This window comes from Dama dama, chromosome 4 (assembly GCF_033118175.1).
Source record: "Dama dama isolate Ldn47 chromosome 4, ASM3311817v1, whole genome shotgun sequence".
Classification (NCBI taxonomy): domain Eukaryota; kingdom Metazoa; phylum Chordata; class Mammalia; order Artiodactyla; family Cervidae; genus Dama; species Dama dama.
The window spans coordinates 62,966,590-62,986,088 of NC_083684.1; the positions used below are offsets into that span (position 1 = coordinate 62,966,590).

General features: G+C 45.2%; 1 protein-coding gene across 1 annotated transcript in view; it reads right to left on the reverse strand.

Annotated features, from left to right (window-relative positions):
• LOC133055140 (zinc finger protein 91-like) overlaps positions 1-1,766 on the reverse strand; it is a 39,676-nt gene extending 37,910 nt beyond the window's left edge. The window contains 1 exon segment of the mRNA XM_061140593.1: positions 1,400-1,766. Coding sequence (XP_060996576.1) covers positions 1,400-1,766 — 367 coding nt within the window.
• Positions 1,767-19,499: the final 17,733 nt, after the last annotated feature.

The following is a 19,499-nucleotide window of genomic DNA, read 5'->3' on the forward strand; positions in this document are numbered from 1 at the left end:
CCTGTATGAATTTTCCTATGGCTACTTAGATTTCATGGTTTAGCAAAGACTTTCCCACATTTATGACACTTGTTATGCTTCTGAGGATTTTGAATGCTGCTGTTGAATAAGTTTTAAAGATTGATTTAAAACTTTCCCATACACACCACAATCATAAGTGTTCTCTCCAAAGTGAACACTCTTATATAGAGAAAGATGCGATCTTTGATAAACGATATTCATGCATTTATTAGTTTTAAAATCGTTGTCTGAAGATTGAGGTCCCTGATGTTTCATAAGACTTGAGTCTTGGTCAACGTTTTGCCCAGTTGCACTGCATGAAAATCTTCTCACTTCCCTATAAATATTCTTGTGATTGTTGGAGTTAGCATTCTTGCTTAAAGCTTTACCCATGTTACTACACATGAAAAATTCTTTCACATTAAGTATACCATGATATGTCTTCAACCATGATGGTTGGATTAGACTCTTTCAAAATTATCAACATTACAGACTGGAACGAAGAGAAAATAGCTGTTGGTTGAAGAATATTGAACCCTGGCTAAAGAATCTCTCAAATTGATTATACCGGGAATTTTTAACCTCAATTTTAAATACCCGGTTTTCAGACATATTTGAATGTGTGTTAAATTGAAGCCTGCATTCAGAAAGGTTCGAATGAGTATTTGCAGTATAGACTAGGTGACTTTCCAGATTTTCCACATTTCCTTTCAGAGAACATGTACATTTCAAAAAAGCGTAGGTCTTTGCTTACAAACATACACTTCTCAGCAGATGTTAATGACTGAAATGAGTGTTTTTCCCAGTTTGATTCCCATCCTTGATTTCTCTTGGCAGTAATGTTTACATTATGAGAAACCGTCCCAGTTTGGTTATGTCCATTATAACATCCTCTCTGCCTTTCACACGCTCTCGTATCTTCCCAGTTTTTTGTTAAATGTAAATTTCCAATGTGAAATCTTTCACATATTGTTAACTTTTCTTTGGGGACTAAATCTTCTAAGCCTGGCTTTTGGGGCATCAAACCCTGGATGTCATGAGAGGACACAGCTGAAAGCAAATAACAAGTTTTTCCACTTACTATTCTCAGTGAATATACTTTACGACTTACGTAAAATGGATACTTGCTTAGCTAGGTTAGGAATAAAACAGACACAGAAGGTTTCAAGACGGCAGAGGATTAGGAAGCCGTGGAGTTCATCTCGCTCCACAAATGCATCGAGAATACGTCTGAAATGGAACAATATTCACGGAGCCCCTTCTGAACACTAGCAGGGGACCTTGACACCGGAAAGGACAAGAAAGACCCCCTCATAGCCAGGCAGGACCAATGAGACAAGAAGGAAAAGGGTGAGGAGAGGAAGTGGGGCGGGACCTGCAGCCCTAGAGGGGAGCTCACCGGGACGGAAGGGAGCCTCATTCTCTGATGGGAAGAGAAGGCAGCACCAGTCAGAGGCAGGCAGGACGGAGTGAGACCTCCGCAGAGGGTACCGACCCCAGCCCTGCTCCCCCAAGCCTGAGAGGGTGTCCACCATTGCACACAAGGCCTGGGTCCTCAAATGTGGGGTTTGGAGAGCAGACCCAGGCAGAGGACTGCGGTTGGCTGTGAGGAGACATCCTGAGGGGACGGGAGGGAGGGAGGGAGGCGCTCTGCAAACGGGATGCTTGTGGAGGAAGCCTGAACCACCAAAGCGCAGAGCAGCGTCGTTGAGAGACGCCCGAAGGGCGGGCCGCCACCCCACCCGCTGTCCACGTGTTCCAGCCATTGCCTCACTAGGCGCTAGGGAGGGCTCCCGCCACGGCCAGTTCAGTTCAGTCGCTCAGTTGTGTCCGACTCTCTGCGACCCCAGGGACTGCACGGCAATCTCATGACCCCAGCTGCTGCCGCCTCCTCAGCAATCTTAAATTTACAAAGCAAATGTTTTCACCAATGCAGGGTCCCTACGAATTCTGTAATGCAGTTCTTAACACAAGTGTTTTTATTTGGGCGTGTTCTATTAGATGTTTCGAATCCAAAATCATACATGATCTTGATATATACTTAATGAGAAAGTAAGAACATATGGGACACAGTCCTGGTAAGCTTCATAACAAACAAGATAAACTTAACAAAGGAACAGTTCTTAAGAAATCAAACAAGAATTGAGAGCTTAAAATATGGTGGAATTTTTTGTCTCAATTCTTGTTTCTTTAACACAGGAAACTCTACTCATTGCTCCATGGTGACCTAAATGGTATGGAAATCTAAAATAGAGTGGATAAATATTATATATGTGCATGCTGCTAAGTTGATTCAGTCACATCCGACTCTTTGCAACTCTATGGACCGTAGCCCGACAGGCTCCTCTGCCCATGGGATTCTCCAGGCAAGAATACTGGAGTGGGTGGCCATGCCCTCCTCCAGGGATTATATACATACACACACACACACACATATATATACACATATAACGGATTTACTCTGCAATACAGCAGAACCTAACATCAATGTTGTAAAGCAACTGTACTCAAATTATTTTTTTAATTAAAAAATTCTTTATATAATCTAAAAAGTTTAATAGTGAGAATAAACCACAAACATTTAGGTGATAAATGTTCTAATTTCCCAGTCAACAATTTAAAAATTCTATGAGTTAAATAAATATAAAAGTGTTTTAGGTTTGTGGAAATGGGGCAAATACACTTAACATGTTGACATTAGTTTGTACTAAGAAAAGACAAACTTTGAAGAAATCTTCAGGTTTATATTTCTCATTGGAGAGAGGTCCCTTATGCAGTGAAGAAATTAGTTGAGTATGAAATTTATCAAGTCATATGTGTAGTTTGCAGGGGATTAGAAATTATAAAGCAGAAAACATCTTTATAAAATATCTTTATAAAACATGCTTTATAAAATATCTGTCCCCAGTATTCCTAGAAGTTTGGCAGTTTGTCCATGACTCCACTCACACACTTCTGTCTAGAACAGAACCAAAGCACTTAAAAGGGCAAATAGATGAGGAAATATGAAAAGGGTCATATTTCATTTTCACTTCATATTTCATTTTCATTTTCTTGGGCTCTATCTATGCAGAAATTGACTGCAGCCATGAAATTAAAAGATGTTTGCTCCTTAGAAGAATAGTTATGACATACCTAGACAGTGTATTAAAAAGTAGAGACATAATTTTGCCGACAGAGGTCCATATCATCAAAGCTATGGCTTTTCCAGTAGTCATGTACAGATGTGAGAGTTGGATGATAAAGAAAGCTGAGTACCAAAGAACTGATGCTTTGGGACTGTGGTGCTGGAGAAGACTCTTGAGAATCTCTTGGATAGCAAGGAGATCAAATTAGTTTAATCCTAAAGGAAATCAACCCTGAATATTCATTGGAAGGACTGATGCTGAAGCTGAAGCTCCAACACTTTGGCCAGATTCAAAGAGCTGACTCATTGGAAAAGACCCAGATGCTGAGGACGACAGAGAGCAAGAGAAGAAGGGGACAACAGAAGATGAGATGCTTGAATGGCATCACTGACATGAGTGAGCAAATTCAGGGAGATAGTGAAGGACAGGGAAGCCCTGGCATGCTGCAGTTCATGGGGTCACAAAGAGTTGGACATGACTTAGCTACTGAACTGAACTAACTGAACATAGCTACCCAAAAGTGTGCAGAGTCTTCCTAGAATCCCCGAGAAATGGAAGACCCATCAGGTCAGGCAGGATGGCATAGGCCAAGAGGAGAATCTTGGTTCTCACTGTGAATGTGAAAGTTAGTCACTGGAGAAAAATAAAAGAAAGATCAAGGAGCCAAGAATGAGGCTGGAGTTGACCCTCTGTGACACTGAGGGAACTAAACCCAGATTTCTCCAAAATCATTTCCACTGAAGCAGATCTTCCCAAACCACATGACAAAGGATGACTTCCTCATGGATCCTTGGACCTCTCACCTGAGTCATCACCTCCATCCATTCACAGCTACCTGGGTGTGTGGCCTTTCTCTTCATTCTCCCTCCATCCCAAGGAAACTTTCTTTGCTCCAAAAAGGTGACTGGGTGTGGCTTAGAGATAACAAGACCTGTTCATCAGAGAAAGGAATGTCTGTTCTGCTAGAGACTCATCAGATTCCAAAGCAGTATCTATTCAGATTAGAAGAAAAGTTGTGGTAGAATGTTAACACAGCCTAGAAAATGATTTCCCCCAAAACTTTATTAAAAGCACCTTTACAGCACTGATGCTGCTGCTGCTAAGTCGCATCAGTCATGTGCAACTCTGTGTGACCCCATAGACGGACGCCCACCAGGCTCCCCCGTCCCGGGGATTCTCCAGGCAAGAACACTGGAGTGGGCTGCCATTTCCTTCTCCGATGCATGAAAGTGAAAAGTGAAAGTGAAGTCACTCAGTCGTGTCCAACCCTTAGCGACCCCATGGACTGCAGCTTAGCAGGCTCCTCCGTCCATGGGATTTTCCAGGCAAGAGTACTGGAGTGGGGTGCCATTGCCTTCATTTACAACACTAACAAATACACAAAACTCAGATCCTGAGATTCTGGTCCAGTACTACTAAGGCAAAAGTAAGTGGTGGAAATCTGATTTGAAGAGGAGGGTACCATTAATTTATACCATAGAACTAAGAGTATCACCACCAATCTAGTATGAAGGATGAAGATTATCTCAGTGGAGAGGAAGGTTAAAAATCATAATGAATCATCATGAAGTCTCTCTTTCTCAACTCACATATTCCCATTACCCCTAGAAAGCAGGGATCTGAAACTCTAATATAAGAAGCAGAAGAATCTAGGAGACATTCTAGAAATGCAGGAACCAAAACCCTGAGGATAGATAAGGGATTCTGGAAGGAAGTCATCCTCAGCCAAGGAGGCCAGGTTCCTATAGACACGGGTTCAATCCCTGGTTGGGGAAGATCCCACAGGCCGCTGAGCAGCTAAGCCCATGTGTCACGACTACTAAGCCTGTGTTCTAGAGCCCGGGAACCACAGCGACCGAGCCCATGAGCCTGAACTCCTGAAGGCCAGGCACCCTCGACGCTGTGCTCTGAAAGGAGCCCCCGCAGTGAGAAGCCCGCTCACGGCAACGAGGAAAGCCCGCACAGCATGAAGGCCCAGGAACGTCAGAGACAAATAAATGAACAAAATTTTATATTAAAACAAAATAAAGAAATATTTTTTGGATGTCCAGAGGAGTCAGGCCTCACAGACCAGTTGCCCTTCACCCTTTCTTCTCATCTGGCCTGAACCGGAACACTCACCAGAGGAGTCTCCTGAGGCTCTGCATTGCCTGTGATCCCTCATCCACCCCCACCCAGGCTAGACTTCCCACCCTCAGATCCTCTCTTCCTTGCGTCCCCAGCTCTGGCCCTTCCAGCTCCACCTGTGGTCACATTTTTCCCTCCATCACTGTCTGCATGCTCCGGGCAAGTCGCTCCCTCTGCTCTTTCCTAGTCTGGAAAACGGAGAGGCTCCCTGAGCACGTCTCACTATCATTGCTGGAAGAGGCGTACAATCAATGCCTGAGATTTACTGTGTTCCTGCCTCAATTCAGGACCAAGTACCACCCATTCAATGAACATTTTTAGATTTTCCTCTTCCCCATCCCGGTGGCCGGGCTGAGCATTCATCTTAAGCAAAGACTGCTATGCTGATTTCTGAGTAAGAACACCAAGAAACCACTTCACTGTCCGTAGAACAGGTCAGACATGTGGTCTATCCAGTGAGATTGTGGGTTAATAAGGGATAGTCACACTCTTCAAGGTCTCCAATAATGAGGAATCGGTCCTTAGCCTTTCCACGTACTTTGCCATTGGAGTTGTTTGGGGTTACTGGAGGAAAGGGCTCATTTCCCCCCTCAAGCTGCCGTTGATCTTGGACTTTCCATCTGGGTCACTTGCGGGGAGTGAAGAATTTGCCTGTCTCTCCTCCACCGCTGACCTCCAGATGATTCATTTTCACTACCTGGGGAGGCAGGCCATGGAAAGTGGTTGACAGATGCTGAAACACTGACTAACCTTGGAACTCCCAGCGTGCTAGCTATATTCAGACGGCCCCTGTGCTCAAAGATTTCTGACCCCCCTGATGAGCTCCTACACTCGTCCTCAACTCTCCACCCTGGCCCAGACTCCCCCTCACCTCCCCAGCCCAGCCAGAATCTGGCCCGCAGATGCTCAGCCCACACTGATTCCTTGGTGCCCTACACCCTTGCATGCCTGCTGCGTTGTGTCCGATTCTTTGCCACCCTTTGGGACTGTAGCCCACCAGGCTCCTCTGTCCCTGGCATTCTCCAGGCAAGAATACTGGACTGGGTTGCAATTTCCTCCACCAAGGGGTCTTCCAGGCCCAGAGAATGAACCTGCCTCTCCTGCATTCCAGGTGGATTCTACACTGCCGAGCCATCAGGGAAGCCCACGCCCTCAAGTCTTTCTTCACATCACTGCAGCCTGACCCACCCCCTGCTCTGGAGCCTCCAGTTTTTCATCTTGTAACTCTCCCTTGTCCACATTCAAATCCTTCCTCAATTTTACAGCTGAGTTCCACGCTGCTTCCTCCACGCAGCCTTTCCTGATTGCCCTATCCAGTCAGCAGTGGATAATCTCTCCCTTCCCAGAACTAGAACTGTCGAATGATTTTTTAAATTATTTCTTTGGCTGCATTGTGTCTCAGTGCAGCACGCGGGCACGTGGGCTCTGTAGCTGCAGTTCACGGGCAGCAGGTGGGATCTTAGTTCCCCGACCAGGGATGGAACCTGTGCTACCTGCACTGGGAGGCGGCGTCTTAACCGCTGGACCACCAGGGAAGCCCCTATCAAGTGATGTTATTTGTTCTTTTCTGGAGAGGTAATTTTTCCCTCATGACAGAGTGATTTGTTTTTGTGTAGATGCCAGATAGTAACCTACCCTGCTCTTCATGACTCAACAAATTCAAACGGGGTGCAATATTGCTCACTAAAGCCCTACTTTAAAGGAAATCAGTCCTGAATATTTATTGGAAGGACTGATGTTGAAGCTGAAACTCCAATACTTTGGCCACCTGATGCGAAGAGCTGACTCATTTGAAAAGACCCTGATGCTGGGAAAGATGGAAGGCAGAAGGAGAAGGGGATGACAGAAAATGAGATGGTTGGATGACATCACAGACTCGATGGACATGAATTTGAGTAAATTCTGGGAATTGATGATGGACAGGGAGGAATGGTGTGCTGCAGTCCCTGGGTTTGCAAAAAGTCAGACACGACTGAGCGACTGAACTGAACTGAAAGCACTTCTTCGGCCTCCTTTGCAGTTAAGAGGGGACTGTGTGACATTGTTTTAGTGGAAGTGAGCTGGGGATTCTTGGGAAAGTTTTTGCTTTCCTGATACTGTCCTATCCACTTTCCTATCACTTCCTTCTTCTTCCTCCTAGAATACGGATGTGATACTGGAGGTGGAGCAGCAGTTTGGCAACCATGAGGTAACCATGAGGAAGAAAGCCACTCATGGGGTTGTTCACTTAAGGATGCTTTAGCAGAACAATTCAAGAAGCTTAGCTCCCTGACAGCCTTGTAGAGCTGCTATGCCAACCCCACACAGCCTAGCTCTGCAACCTTTTTTTAAAATTGACGTGTAGCTGATTTAATGTTAGTTTCTGCTCTACAGCAAAGAAATTCAATTATACATGCATACATATATATATATATATATATATATATATATATATATTCTCTTTCATATTCTTTCCTTTATGGTTTATCACAAGATACTGACTGTAGTTCCCTGTGCTACACAGTAGGACCTTGTCGTTTATCCATTCTGTATTATAATAGTTTGCATCTGGTAATCCCAAACTCCCAATCCATCCCTCCCGCACCCAGCTCCCCCTTGACCACCAATCCTATATCAAGCAGACCTCTGTGTCCTCTGCAGAGCTTAGAAATGAGCTTGTTTGATAGTCATTGATAAAATGTTCACATCAATTTCACCTTTCTTGAAACTATTCCCCCCACACACACTTTTTTTTTTCTTTAAAAAGCACAGACTTCAGAGCAGGAGGGGTTTGAGTGCCGATTATGTCGTCTATGACACTGATTCATTGGGGAACCACAGACAACTCCTCTTTTTCTCTGGGCCATTTCTGCATTAATTCCTGGGAAAGAGGCAGAATGAAGAAAGACGTCTGGGCATGGCCTTCCTCATTAGCATTTTAATCAAGTATTACCAAAGACATCATGGGTATTTCAGGTTCCAGGGTTATTGTATGTCCTCAGACATTGGGTTGGTCTCAACTAAAGCCCAATAACTAGCTAGCTGTATCTCACCAAGGAGATTTCTGGTCAGATATTCCAGCAGCCACCACTTTGTGGAGCTCATTGGCTTTTGCCATAAACTCTGGCCTGCATAAGGATTACGAGACTTCTTTCCAGTAATTTTATAGACAGGGGCTAGCAACAATCCCTGATGTAGAATATGTGTGTGTCCTCCAAAATCCAAATAGGCCAGTTGAACACTGGGCTTCTAACTTCCTTTTTCCACCAGACACCCTATACTTTTCAAATTAACAACATGTGTGGGTTTGGGCAGTTTTATTGGTTCTCATTTATCGTGTCCAATTTTGTTTGAAGGGAGGACTTACATGTCTCCTGTTTAATAATACTAGAAAGGGGAAATGTTCCCTGGTCATACAGAGTATCTATTTATTAATATATTGAGGTAAAGGAGGAGAAACAATGACTTCCCAAGAAATTTGTTCAAACATTCCAATCTTCATCCAAACTCTCACCTTAATTTCATCATTCTTGCATTTCCATAGCTTCCCCATTCAACTATAACTCCCATTAGGGCTGACCAGGCATTCAGTCCCATCACTTCATGGCAAATAGGAGGGGAAAAAGTGGAAGCAGTGACAGATTTAATTTTCTTGGGTTCCAAAATCACTGTGGATGGTGACTGCAGCCATGAAATTAAAAGACACTTGCTCTTTGGAAGGAAAGTTATGACAAACCTAGACAGTGTATTACAAAAGCAGAAACATCACTCAGCCAGCAAAGGTACAATTAGACACAGCTGTGGCTTTCCCACTAGTCATGTATGGATGTGAGCATTGGGCCATAAAGAAGGCTGAGCGCTGAAGAATTGTTGCATTTAAATTACGGTGCTGGAGAAGACTCTTTAGAGTCCCTTGGACTGCAAGGAGACCAAAGCAGTCGATCCTAAAGGAAATCAATCCTGAATATGCATTAGAAGGACTGATGCTGAAATTGAAGCTCCAATACTTTGGCCACGTGATGTGAAGAGCTGACTCATTGGAAAAGACCCTGGTGATGGGAAAGACTAAAAGCAAGAGGATAAAGGGGACAACAGAGAATGAGATGGTTAGATAGCATCATCCACTCAATGGACATGAATTTGAGCAAACTCTGAGAGATAGTGAAGGACAGGGGAGTCTGGCATGCTGCAGTTCATAGTGGTCACAAAGAGATAGACACGACTGAGTGACTAAACAAGTTTTAGAATCACGGAGCATGAGGCTCCCGTGTTAAGGAGTCCCAGAAACGTTTTCTCTGTTTTACCACTAATGTGCTTATGGCTTTGAGTGCCCCACTGGAAGTGGGGTCAAGGAACCCAGGCTCTCTTATCAATCTTCATCTGTATTGGGTTATCGGACCATCACCTCAGGTGATTTGCAGTCAGATTTCTCATTGTCCCATCTGTCTTGTGGCTTTTTAATTTCCCCCAGACCAGGGGATCTATCTACCTGCTCTATCGCAGACTTGATTGAGGTCCTTCAATGCTGGGGGACGATGGCCCACCCAGTCTCCCAGAGTGCTGCGCTGAGACCTTTGTTTTGACCCCATCAATGTCCCCTTTATCCCAATTCTTTTTTTCAGTTTAATTAATTAATTAATTTTTGGCTGCACTGGGTCTTCGTTGATGCACATGGGCCTTCTCTAGTTGCAGTAGGCGGGCTTCTCATTGCAGTGGCTTCTCTGTCGTGGAACACAGGCTCCAGGGGCACGGGCTTCAGTAGTTACAGCACACAGGCTGAGTTGCCCTCTGGCATGTGGAATCTTCTTGGACCAGGAACCTGTGTCTCCTGCATTGGCAGGTGGATTCTTAACCACTAGACCACCAGGGAAGTCAGTTTAACCAAAATCCCTTACCCTCAATATCTGATGGGCTTCCTCCTCCTCCACCAGCCCCCACCTGCTGTCTGATCACCCTGATCTGCCTTCAGCAGCCCCTTTCAGGACCCTTCCCTGGAGAATCCCATGGAGAGAGGAGCCTGGTGGGCTACAGTCCATGGGGTCACAGAGAGTCAGACACGACTGAGAGACAAAACTTGGTGATTAGGGAAAAAATGAAGTAGGATTTTCAGTTTTTATTATGCACATTCTGTTATTGTTAGATATATAAGTTCACATTCACGTATTACACTGGTGATAAATTCTTTTCCTGATGATGGATTAGTAAGAGGAAAAAAAGAAAGGATCACCTAATTAGGCCATAATGAGATTTGAAAAAATCTTTAACTTAAGCTAGTATTTATGTATTGTTTACTATATGTCTGGAAAGAGGAGGAAATGGCAACCCACTTCAGTATTCCTGCCTGGAAAATCCCAGGGACAGAGGAGCCTGGTGGGCTACAGTCCATGGGATTGCAAAGAGTTGGACACGACTGAAGTGACTTAGCACATATGTCTGTCAGTTTCACATACACGTCTCATTTACACCCCCGCCAACAACCTGAGAGACTAAATATACAGAAACAATAGCCAGACCGTATACGACCCTCAAGTCTCAGCCATAAGACACATATGACTCTGATCCTCAATTACCAGGAACTAGTCCAAGAATCCAAACCACAACTGCAGTGACAATTAGCCCAGAACAGTCAGAGTTTGGTCCACAAACATCAGGTTCCTTATTATTTGCTCCTGCGTGCAGCTCAGAACCAACCAAAGAAAACCAAATATGCTTCCTAATACAACTACAGGAGGTGCTAACCTCCAGCTTTCTCAGGATTACAATCATCTCCCATCACTGCTGACACTCCACTTTTTTCCACTCTAAAGGACTCCCATTGCCCCACCTGCCTTTGTGTCTGCCAAATGCAAGTGGTGGTGGCTGGCTCTCACTACAGCAAGCTCAGAATCAATAACCTGTTTGTTCTCATTTGCAACCCCATGGAATGTAGCCCACCAGGCTCCTCTGTCCATGGGATTCTCCAGGCAAGAATACTGGAGTGGGTAGCCATTCTCTTCTCCAGGGGATCTTCCCAACCCAGGGACTGAACCCAGGCCTCCTACATTGGAGGCAGATTCTTTACCATCTGAGCCATCATCGAAACCCCAATACAGTCAGAGATGGAATTAAAACTCAAGTTTCTCTTTCTCCACACCAACTTTCGAGAGTGTAGAAATTATACAAACTCCCCACATTCTTTGGCCAACTGGCACTATTGATACTGTACAAATTACTATTAAATGTTTATACAGTCTCACCCTCCACTCAGGACTTCCCATGTGGCTCAGTGGTAAAGAATCTGCCTGCAGATGCAGGAGACTTGGGTTTGATCCCTGGGTCAGGAAGCTCTGCTGGAGAAGGAAATGGCAACCCACTCCAGTATTCTTACCGGGATAATCCCATGGACAGAGGAGCCTGGCGGACTACAGTTCATAGGGTCACAAAGAGTCAGACAAGACTGAGTGCACACATAGCAATGCAGCCCTCATCTCGCTGGAAAAAGGAAAAAGTGAATCACTTAAAATTTAGGAAACATGTCTCTAAATCAAATAAAATCACGTTCAGGAGGAAATCAAGAATCAAGACCTCAGATTCTGTTGCCCTAAAGGTCCGGGAGCAGTGACGAGAATGAAAACAGAACGTGAAATCTGGTGCAATGGGTCAGGGGACCTGCCGCTTCTATTGGACTGAGGGGCAGAGTCCACTCTGAGCCCAGCTTTTATTCCTGAGTGCAGACTACAAGACTTTCTTTGATCTATCTTTGCTAAGACACTATATTGACATAGTCCAGATCTCCTTGTTTTTACCCCAGGCCGTTCTCTTCTGGCATAGTCTTGGGAACAATCAACCAGTACATAGGCAGTGTTCCTACCTAACGCCGACCCGGTGTTCCAAGGTCCATGCTTTCATGATCCGAGTCACGCTTCCTTCTGGGTCTGGCCTTGGGGTCTGTGACAAGGCTATTATTCTAAGAAAACCGTGAAAAATAATCATCAACACAGTTTATTGATACATGCTGTTTTTCCAGGTGTTATTTCTATGAAATTTCTCAAGGCTGTGAAAGTACATTATTAGGGATTCCCACTACAGGAGTCCACCTTGACTACTCTTCTATATGTCAGAAAATCCTGTTGGTGCTGTTTTCCAAAATATATTCAAAGTCTGGCCACTTCTAACCAGTTGCCCTGAAGCCACCCTGGCCCAAACCACACCCTCTCACCTCTCACTCTGGTTGGCCAGCTCCTGCTTTTTCCTTAATCCCCGATGTCCATCTGGATCAGAGCCTCATCACACTGTGTTTTAAACAGGTCACATATTTCTGTTCCTTCTCCAACCCTTACCCTGTGAACTTGAACTCCTTTGAGGCAGACACTGTATCTTTCTCCTCTCAGCTGCTCTTAGTGTTTCATACACATTGGGAACCACAGCAACCAAAAAAAGTTTGGGGAACGAAGAAAGGAGGAGGAAGTGTAAAAACTTCCCAAGACTCCCCTTCTGAACGCGAGGCAAAGGAAAGGAACCGAAATACACTTAATGGTTTTGAAACTGACCAGGAGTGATGAAATGGTGCTTGCGGTGACTTTAAAAAAGAAGAACGGGAAAGTTTGCCGTTTCATTGTGAAGGCAGAGAAGGGAGACTGTAACCCAGTGGGGCTCAGCTGGGGGTGGGGGCTTTCCACTCTCCCAGGGGCATTGGCTAATGGTCATTTTTCGTTGTCAAAACCGGACATCGAAAGCTCCTGACATCTCATGGGTAGAGAGCAGAGATGTTCGCTGATGTCCTGCTGTCCACAAGACCCACCCCATCAGCAAAGAAATCATCCAGCCCCAAATGCCCGAGCTCTTATCCACCCATGGGCAACTGCAGGGGCGGGGACAGGGTAAGGCAGGGAACGTAGCTTGTCTGAGGGAACGGAGACCCCAATCTCAAAGGATAAGCATGCATTGCAAAGATGGACAGAGGGGACAATACTACAGCGGGGTTGAACCACGTGAACCAGGGTTGGAGAGACAGGAAGAGGCACATGGTCCTTAGGAAGTGGCAGCGATATGGCTGAGGCATGTGAGGGGGTGGTTGGGAGCGGGGGAAGGGTAGATGATGGTGAGAGTGTGAACCTTCTTGAATAAGTGTCACTGGGGCTGATGCTTCATCTTGAGGGAAAGGGGCAGGCGTGGAAGGATGCCGAGGAGGGGAGGGACAGGGCTGGAGCTGGGTGTTTGCTCCCTTTGCTGGCGGTGGTGGTGATGGGCTGGAGGGAGCAAGACTGGAGCCCAGGTTTTGAGGAGCGGGGGTGTTTTAAGGCTCAGGGGACAGAGCTCACGCTGGGATAGAGACAAGGGCACAGATCTGGGAGTTGGTGACTCAGTGGAAACTGGCGATGAGGGAGGAGGGAACCGAAACAGAAGGCTGGCCGTGAAGAGTTGAGATAAGCCTCACACTTCTCCTTGGGGAACTTGCATGTCGACATTATTTTCCCATAACCACAGGAACACCCACTTGATCCGGGTGGCCCGGGTTTATAGCCTCGAGTCTGGCGGTCATTTAGTAAGTCTAATGGTTACCTGGGCAGCGCTGAGCTGTATGGGGCACTCTGATCGGCCACCGGGAGCTGACTGTCTCTGCGGGCTCACGGAGTGCAGAGCCCTGCACCATGCCTGTGGACGTGAATTCACTGAACCCTCAAAACAACCAGATGAGCTAAGAAACGCTGTCATCCCCGTTTGAGGCAGGAGCAAGTGGCAGTAGCAAGAGCTTAAGTGGTGAAAGAGGTGCCTGAATCCTGGCGGAATGACTTTGAGCTTCAATTATTATCCTTTCAATGAAGAGGAAATCCTCATGACATAAAATTAACCAGTAAACTACTTTTTATCTTTTGGCTTTGCCGCAGAGTGTGCGGGATCTTAGTTCTCCAACCAGGGATGGAACCCTCATCCCTGCCTTGGCTGTGAGAGTTTTAAGCACTGGACCACCAGGGAAATCCCCTTGTGTTTTATCTGATTTTTATCAAATTAACCATTTTTAAATGAACAGTTTAGTGGCATTTAGTATATGCACCATGTTGTGTAGCCAGTACCTCTATCTAGTTTTGAAGCATTTTCCATCACCCCAAAAAGCAGCTCTGTACCCATTAAACAGTTACTCTCCACTTCCTCCTTCCCGAAACCCCTTGTTGTTGCTTGGTGTTCAGTCGCTCAGCTGTCTCACACTCTTTGCGACCCCATGGACTGCAGCACGCCAGGCTCCCCTGGCCTTCACTATCTCATGGAGCTTGCTCAAATTCATGTTCAATGAGTCGGTGATGCCATCCAACCATCTCATCCTCTGTTGCCCCCTTCTCCTCCTGCCCTCAATCTTTCCCAGCATCAGGGTCTTCTCCAATGAGTCGGCTCTTCGCATCGGGTGACCAAAGTATTGGAGCTTCAGCTTCAGCATCAGTCCTTCTAATGAACATTCAGAGTTGATTTCCTTTAGGATGGACTGGTTGGATCTCCTTGCAGTCCAAGGGACTCTTCAAGAGTCTTCTCTTTCCCAAAGTTCCTGGCAGCCCCTCATCAGCTTCCTTTCTCTGTGGAGGTAAATATCTTGGATGTTTCCTATAAATGAGAATCATACAATATGTGACCATTTGCGGCTGGCGTCTTTCATTTAGCATGTGTTTGAGGTTCATCCATGATGTAGTGTGGATCTGTGCTTCTCCTGCTGAATGATGCGCTGTTGTACTGCCTAGTCCCTCCGTTGTGTCCGACTCTTTGCTGCCCCAGGAACTGTAGCCTGTGAGGCTCCTCAGTCCATGGGATTCTCCAGGCAAAAACACTGGAGTGGGTCGGTGCCATTGTATGGATGGGTCATATTTTGTTTATCCAGTCATCCGCCAATAGACATTTGGATTTTTTTTTTTTTTTTTACTATTAGGGAGGCACTTACAATTTTTTTGTTTTCCATCATGGACTCGAGGGACATGAGTTTGAGTAAACTCTGGGAGTTGGTGATGGACAGGGAGGCCTGGCCTGCTGCAATTCATGGGGTCGCATAGAGTCGGACACGACTGAGCCACTGAACTGAACTGAACTGATGGTTTATGACAAGATGTTGAGTATAGTTCCCCATGCTATACAGTAGTATGTTTATCCATTCTATATATAATAGGTGGCATCTGCTAATCCCAAGCTCCCAATCCATCCCTCTCCCTGCACTCTTGAAAAACACAGATTTGTTCTCTATATCTTAGTATGTTTCTGCACAGTAGTGATTCAGCCATATATTCTTTTTAATGTCTTCCCTGGGCTCAGTGGTAAAGAATCTGCCTGACAATGCAGGAGACCTGGGCTCGATTCCTGGGTCAGGGATATCCCCTGGAAAAGGAAATGGCAACCCACTCCAGTATTCTTGCCTGGAGAATCCCCATGGACAGAGGAGCTTGGCCTGCTACAGTCCATAGGGTCACAAAAGAGTCAGACACGACTGAGCAGCTAAACAAGGACAACATTCTTTTTCATATTATTTTCCATATTCTTTTCCACTGTGGGTTATTACAAGAAACTGAATATGGTTCCCTGTGCTATACAATAGGACCTTGTGGTCACCTGTCTTAATGTTTTTTCTTTTTTGGAAATACAATTGATTTACAATGTTGTGATCATTTCTGGTACAGTAAAGTGACTCAGATATACATCTCTGTACATTCTTCTTTATATTCTTTTCCATAGTGATTCACCCCAGGACACTGGATACAGTTCCCTGTGCTACACAGTAGGGTCTTGTTGTCTGTCACCTGTCTTACTGTTGATGGGCATTTGGGCAGGTTCCATTTTTTCAGCCATTACTGCCGGGGTCCAGCCCCAGCAGGATCCAGGGGAACCCTCAGGATGAACGGCGTTGGCGAGAGAGAGATACATAGGACCGGCCTTGATAGGGCCAAGTCTGCGAAGGAGACAGAGAGAGAGAAAGAGACCAGACCAGGATATGCGGCAGAGTCTGGCAGTTGCTTTATTTTTTACCATCGCCTTTCTACCCTAAGTTGGTACATTTCTAAGGGGCAGATAAGCACACAGACTTAGTTAAACATTATATCAGCTTGTCCTTCACGTAACCAGGTGTGCTCTGTATATTTTTGTTTATGAGAGTCTTTTCCCATAGATTTTTTTGTACATTATCTTCTGGCCTAGAGGTTAGCAGAAAACAGAAAAGTGGCAGTCTCATGATACAGCAGGTTGTAACATAATAGAAATACAATCCTGTTAACATACAAGTCAGTCTTTTTGCAGAAGTTTTCAGCTAAATTTATCTAAAAAGTTTAACACACAAAGACTCTGCGGCTCTGGTGAGGCAGCCCCTGTTTAGCACTCCTGGTTAAAATTAGCAATTATCTTATTGTTTTTACACTAGGGCTAAACTCTTATCTTTCTAGATCTCCAACTATATTAACAATGGTTTCCACTGCACAGCCTCAGCACATTAACATCAATCAAACTTTGATCCAATAACCACTTTTAAAACAATGTGTTTTGTGTTCTCTCGTAGGGCTTCCTCACCCCCAAAGGGCTCTGTGCCTATTAGGGCCTTTTTTATGGTTAATCTCTATTTATAATATCTTTTGGCTTTCTGGCCTGTTGACAATTTATGGCTTGCACCTGGTGCAACTTTAAGCAACTTCAGTAGCCGACCCTGTCTCTTTTGTGGTTAAACTGTTTTCTTTCTATTAGGTGTCAACTCCAAGGGAACTATATAGGATTACATTTTCACAGAACAGAAATGCAAAGGATTGCAAAAACAGCAGATATGGCACAAAACAGGCTCTTAGTCCAAAAGTTAATTACCTGCAAGAAGTCACCAGCTAATCTCTATCTAAACTATTTTCTATTAGGTGTATATGTGGCTATAAGATTTGTGGGGCTTTTCTCACCCCCTGGAGGGATTATGCTTAATAGTTTCTTTTGTTAGTGTACTGTGCTTAGTATGTTTAGAACAATGTTTAAAACAATTTGTGCAATGAGAGCACATATTTATCAAACAAGCCAGAATGCCAGCAAAAGGGTTTGAATTGAAGCATTTCCTTCATCCCTGGCCCCTTCACAGGGTACCAGCATCCAGGAGATTTATTAATTGGCTTTTAAGTTGGTCTTAATTCAGTGAAAGAGGAGCAGGAGAGCTCTCGGCAGGCAACACAAGAATCTGCAGCAGGGCAAATAAGAACAACAGCAGAAAAGGGGGGAGGATACAGGGTGGGGTAGAGGCCGAGGCCAAGAACTAAAGGTTTGCAGGTTCCCTCAGTCTAGGCATTTCAGGAGGAAAAGCAGACACAGACTCAGACCCAGGACAGGACATGTACCTGAGAAGCTGCCGTTTCCTCCTCTTCTTCCTCCTGCTCTGCGTCTTCTCTGGGGATGTGATGCAGCGAACGTATCTCTGCATCTTGAGAAAATACCTTCAAAGGCATCCGCACAGCTCTTTAACCTGCAACTACTTCACCACTACAGACAGAAGGACCTTGAAAAGCTGAAAATACTCACCTCTCCTGTCCTCTGTCTCCGGAGAGATTCAGGAACAATCACTTCCTACCTGGAGACCAGTCTGTGAACTAATTTCTTGATTGTTCTCTCCCCATAGAGAGCTCCTAACCCTCTGCTCACACAGATGATGTGAGTTGACTTCCTGGTCCAAATCCAGCTAGACCAACCCTGCGGCCTCTCCGCGGACTGACGCCGGGGCTCAGGTCTCACAAATGCACCAGGAGCCGCGTCCTTATCCCGGGCCCCCCCACCCCCCCCACCCCCCCACCCCCCTCCCCAGAATCCCCCGGAGCACATCCTACACACCACACTGATGCTCCCACAGGACTGAGAGAACTCTGTGGGGAGGGCACCGGGGAGGTTATCCCTTAACACTGGTCATGTGATCTTGATAGGAAACAAGGTTGAAACCACTTAAAGGAATCTTTCTGAACCATTTCAGTGAATATGAACCCCTCGAGGTCAGGTCCCCACCCTAAGAAGTTATGAATCTGCAGGTCTGACGTGGGGCCATGAAATGAGTCTTTAGCAAATTCTGTTTGTTCTGATGCTTCTCCCCCAAGACCCACACTCAGGAGCCCTGAGCTTCAGCCCTCACACTGAGCACACCTGAGACCTCTCAGAAGGGGAAGGTTTAGGGTGGGAATTTCTGAGGGAGGTCAGGCTAGAACCAGGCAGAGAAAGCTCCAGTACTTGGGGTTCAGGCCTTTATAAGAGACCCTGGGTGAAGTGCTGTGGGCTCCCCAGGCTGAGTGTGGATGGGTCCATTCAAACCAAGGGGAGCAGGAATCTGGTGAGCGCTGTGAGGGTGGCATTGAAGGGGAGAGCCGGTGAAGTAGAACCCAGGGTTCAGCAAGACTGCTGATCACTAGGTGGGTGGGTTGTCTAAAGCAGGTGCTCACAGGACTGGCTGGTGTGAGTTCAAGGACCTGCAGACTGCCTGCTCCCCAGACAGATGCTGAGGCAGCAACAGCATGGAGCAGTTCAGGGGAGCTCTCAACAATACTCTGTATGATCCTTATTGGAACCATTACAATGTCCCAGCAGTTACAGAGGGGGGAAAGTACAATGGAGAAATAATGGGAAATATCCAAATATTTGAGGCATAAAGGCAGTAAGGAAACTAATTGTTACAGATATCATCCCTCTGTGCTAACAAAGAGTTTATTGTTAGGTATTCTTCCCTGCGACCTTAAATCGGTAGGTTGACACATCATTCATTACATTCTGGCTTTATCACAAGAAACCATCAGTTTTATTGACATGTACTATCACACATAGAAAGAATAAAACCTTTTCAAATCCACTGTGTAACTGATTAAATACAGATTACAAGCATAAACAACGATATTCACTCCTCTGATACAATGATCTCAGAACTGTGATTTCTACAGTCACAAAATGGAGGCTAATCATTTACGAAGGAAACAAGATGTACACTAATTACATGACTTTTCTGAGAAGGGTTTCCATACATTTCTAGGGTATCAGAGGTATCTTTATTTGAAACATGTCAACTAATATTCATGATATCTCTTGATATTATAAAGATACATCAAGAGTTCAGTGAACTGTCATTGTATTTTCCTTAAAATGCAAGTGACATAACTATTGAAAATGTGCATCTTACTTTAATATGTGGAATTACTCCCTGAACACTTACTTCATGGTGACCTATAGGGATGTTTGAAAAGAATGATTAACACCTCCATTTAAATGTTCAGTGTACATGCTACATCACTGTGTCCTTAATCTCCTAATGGAGAATAAATAGAA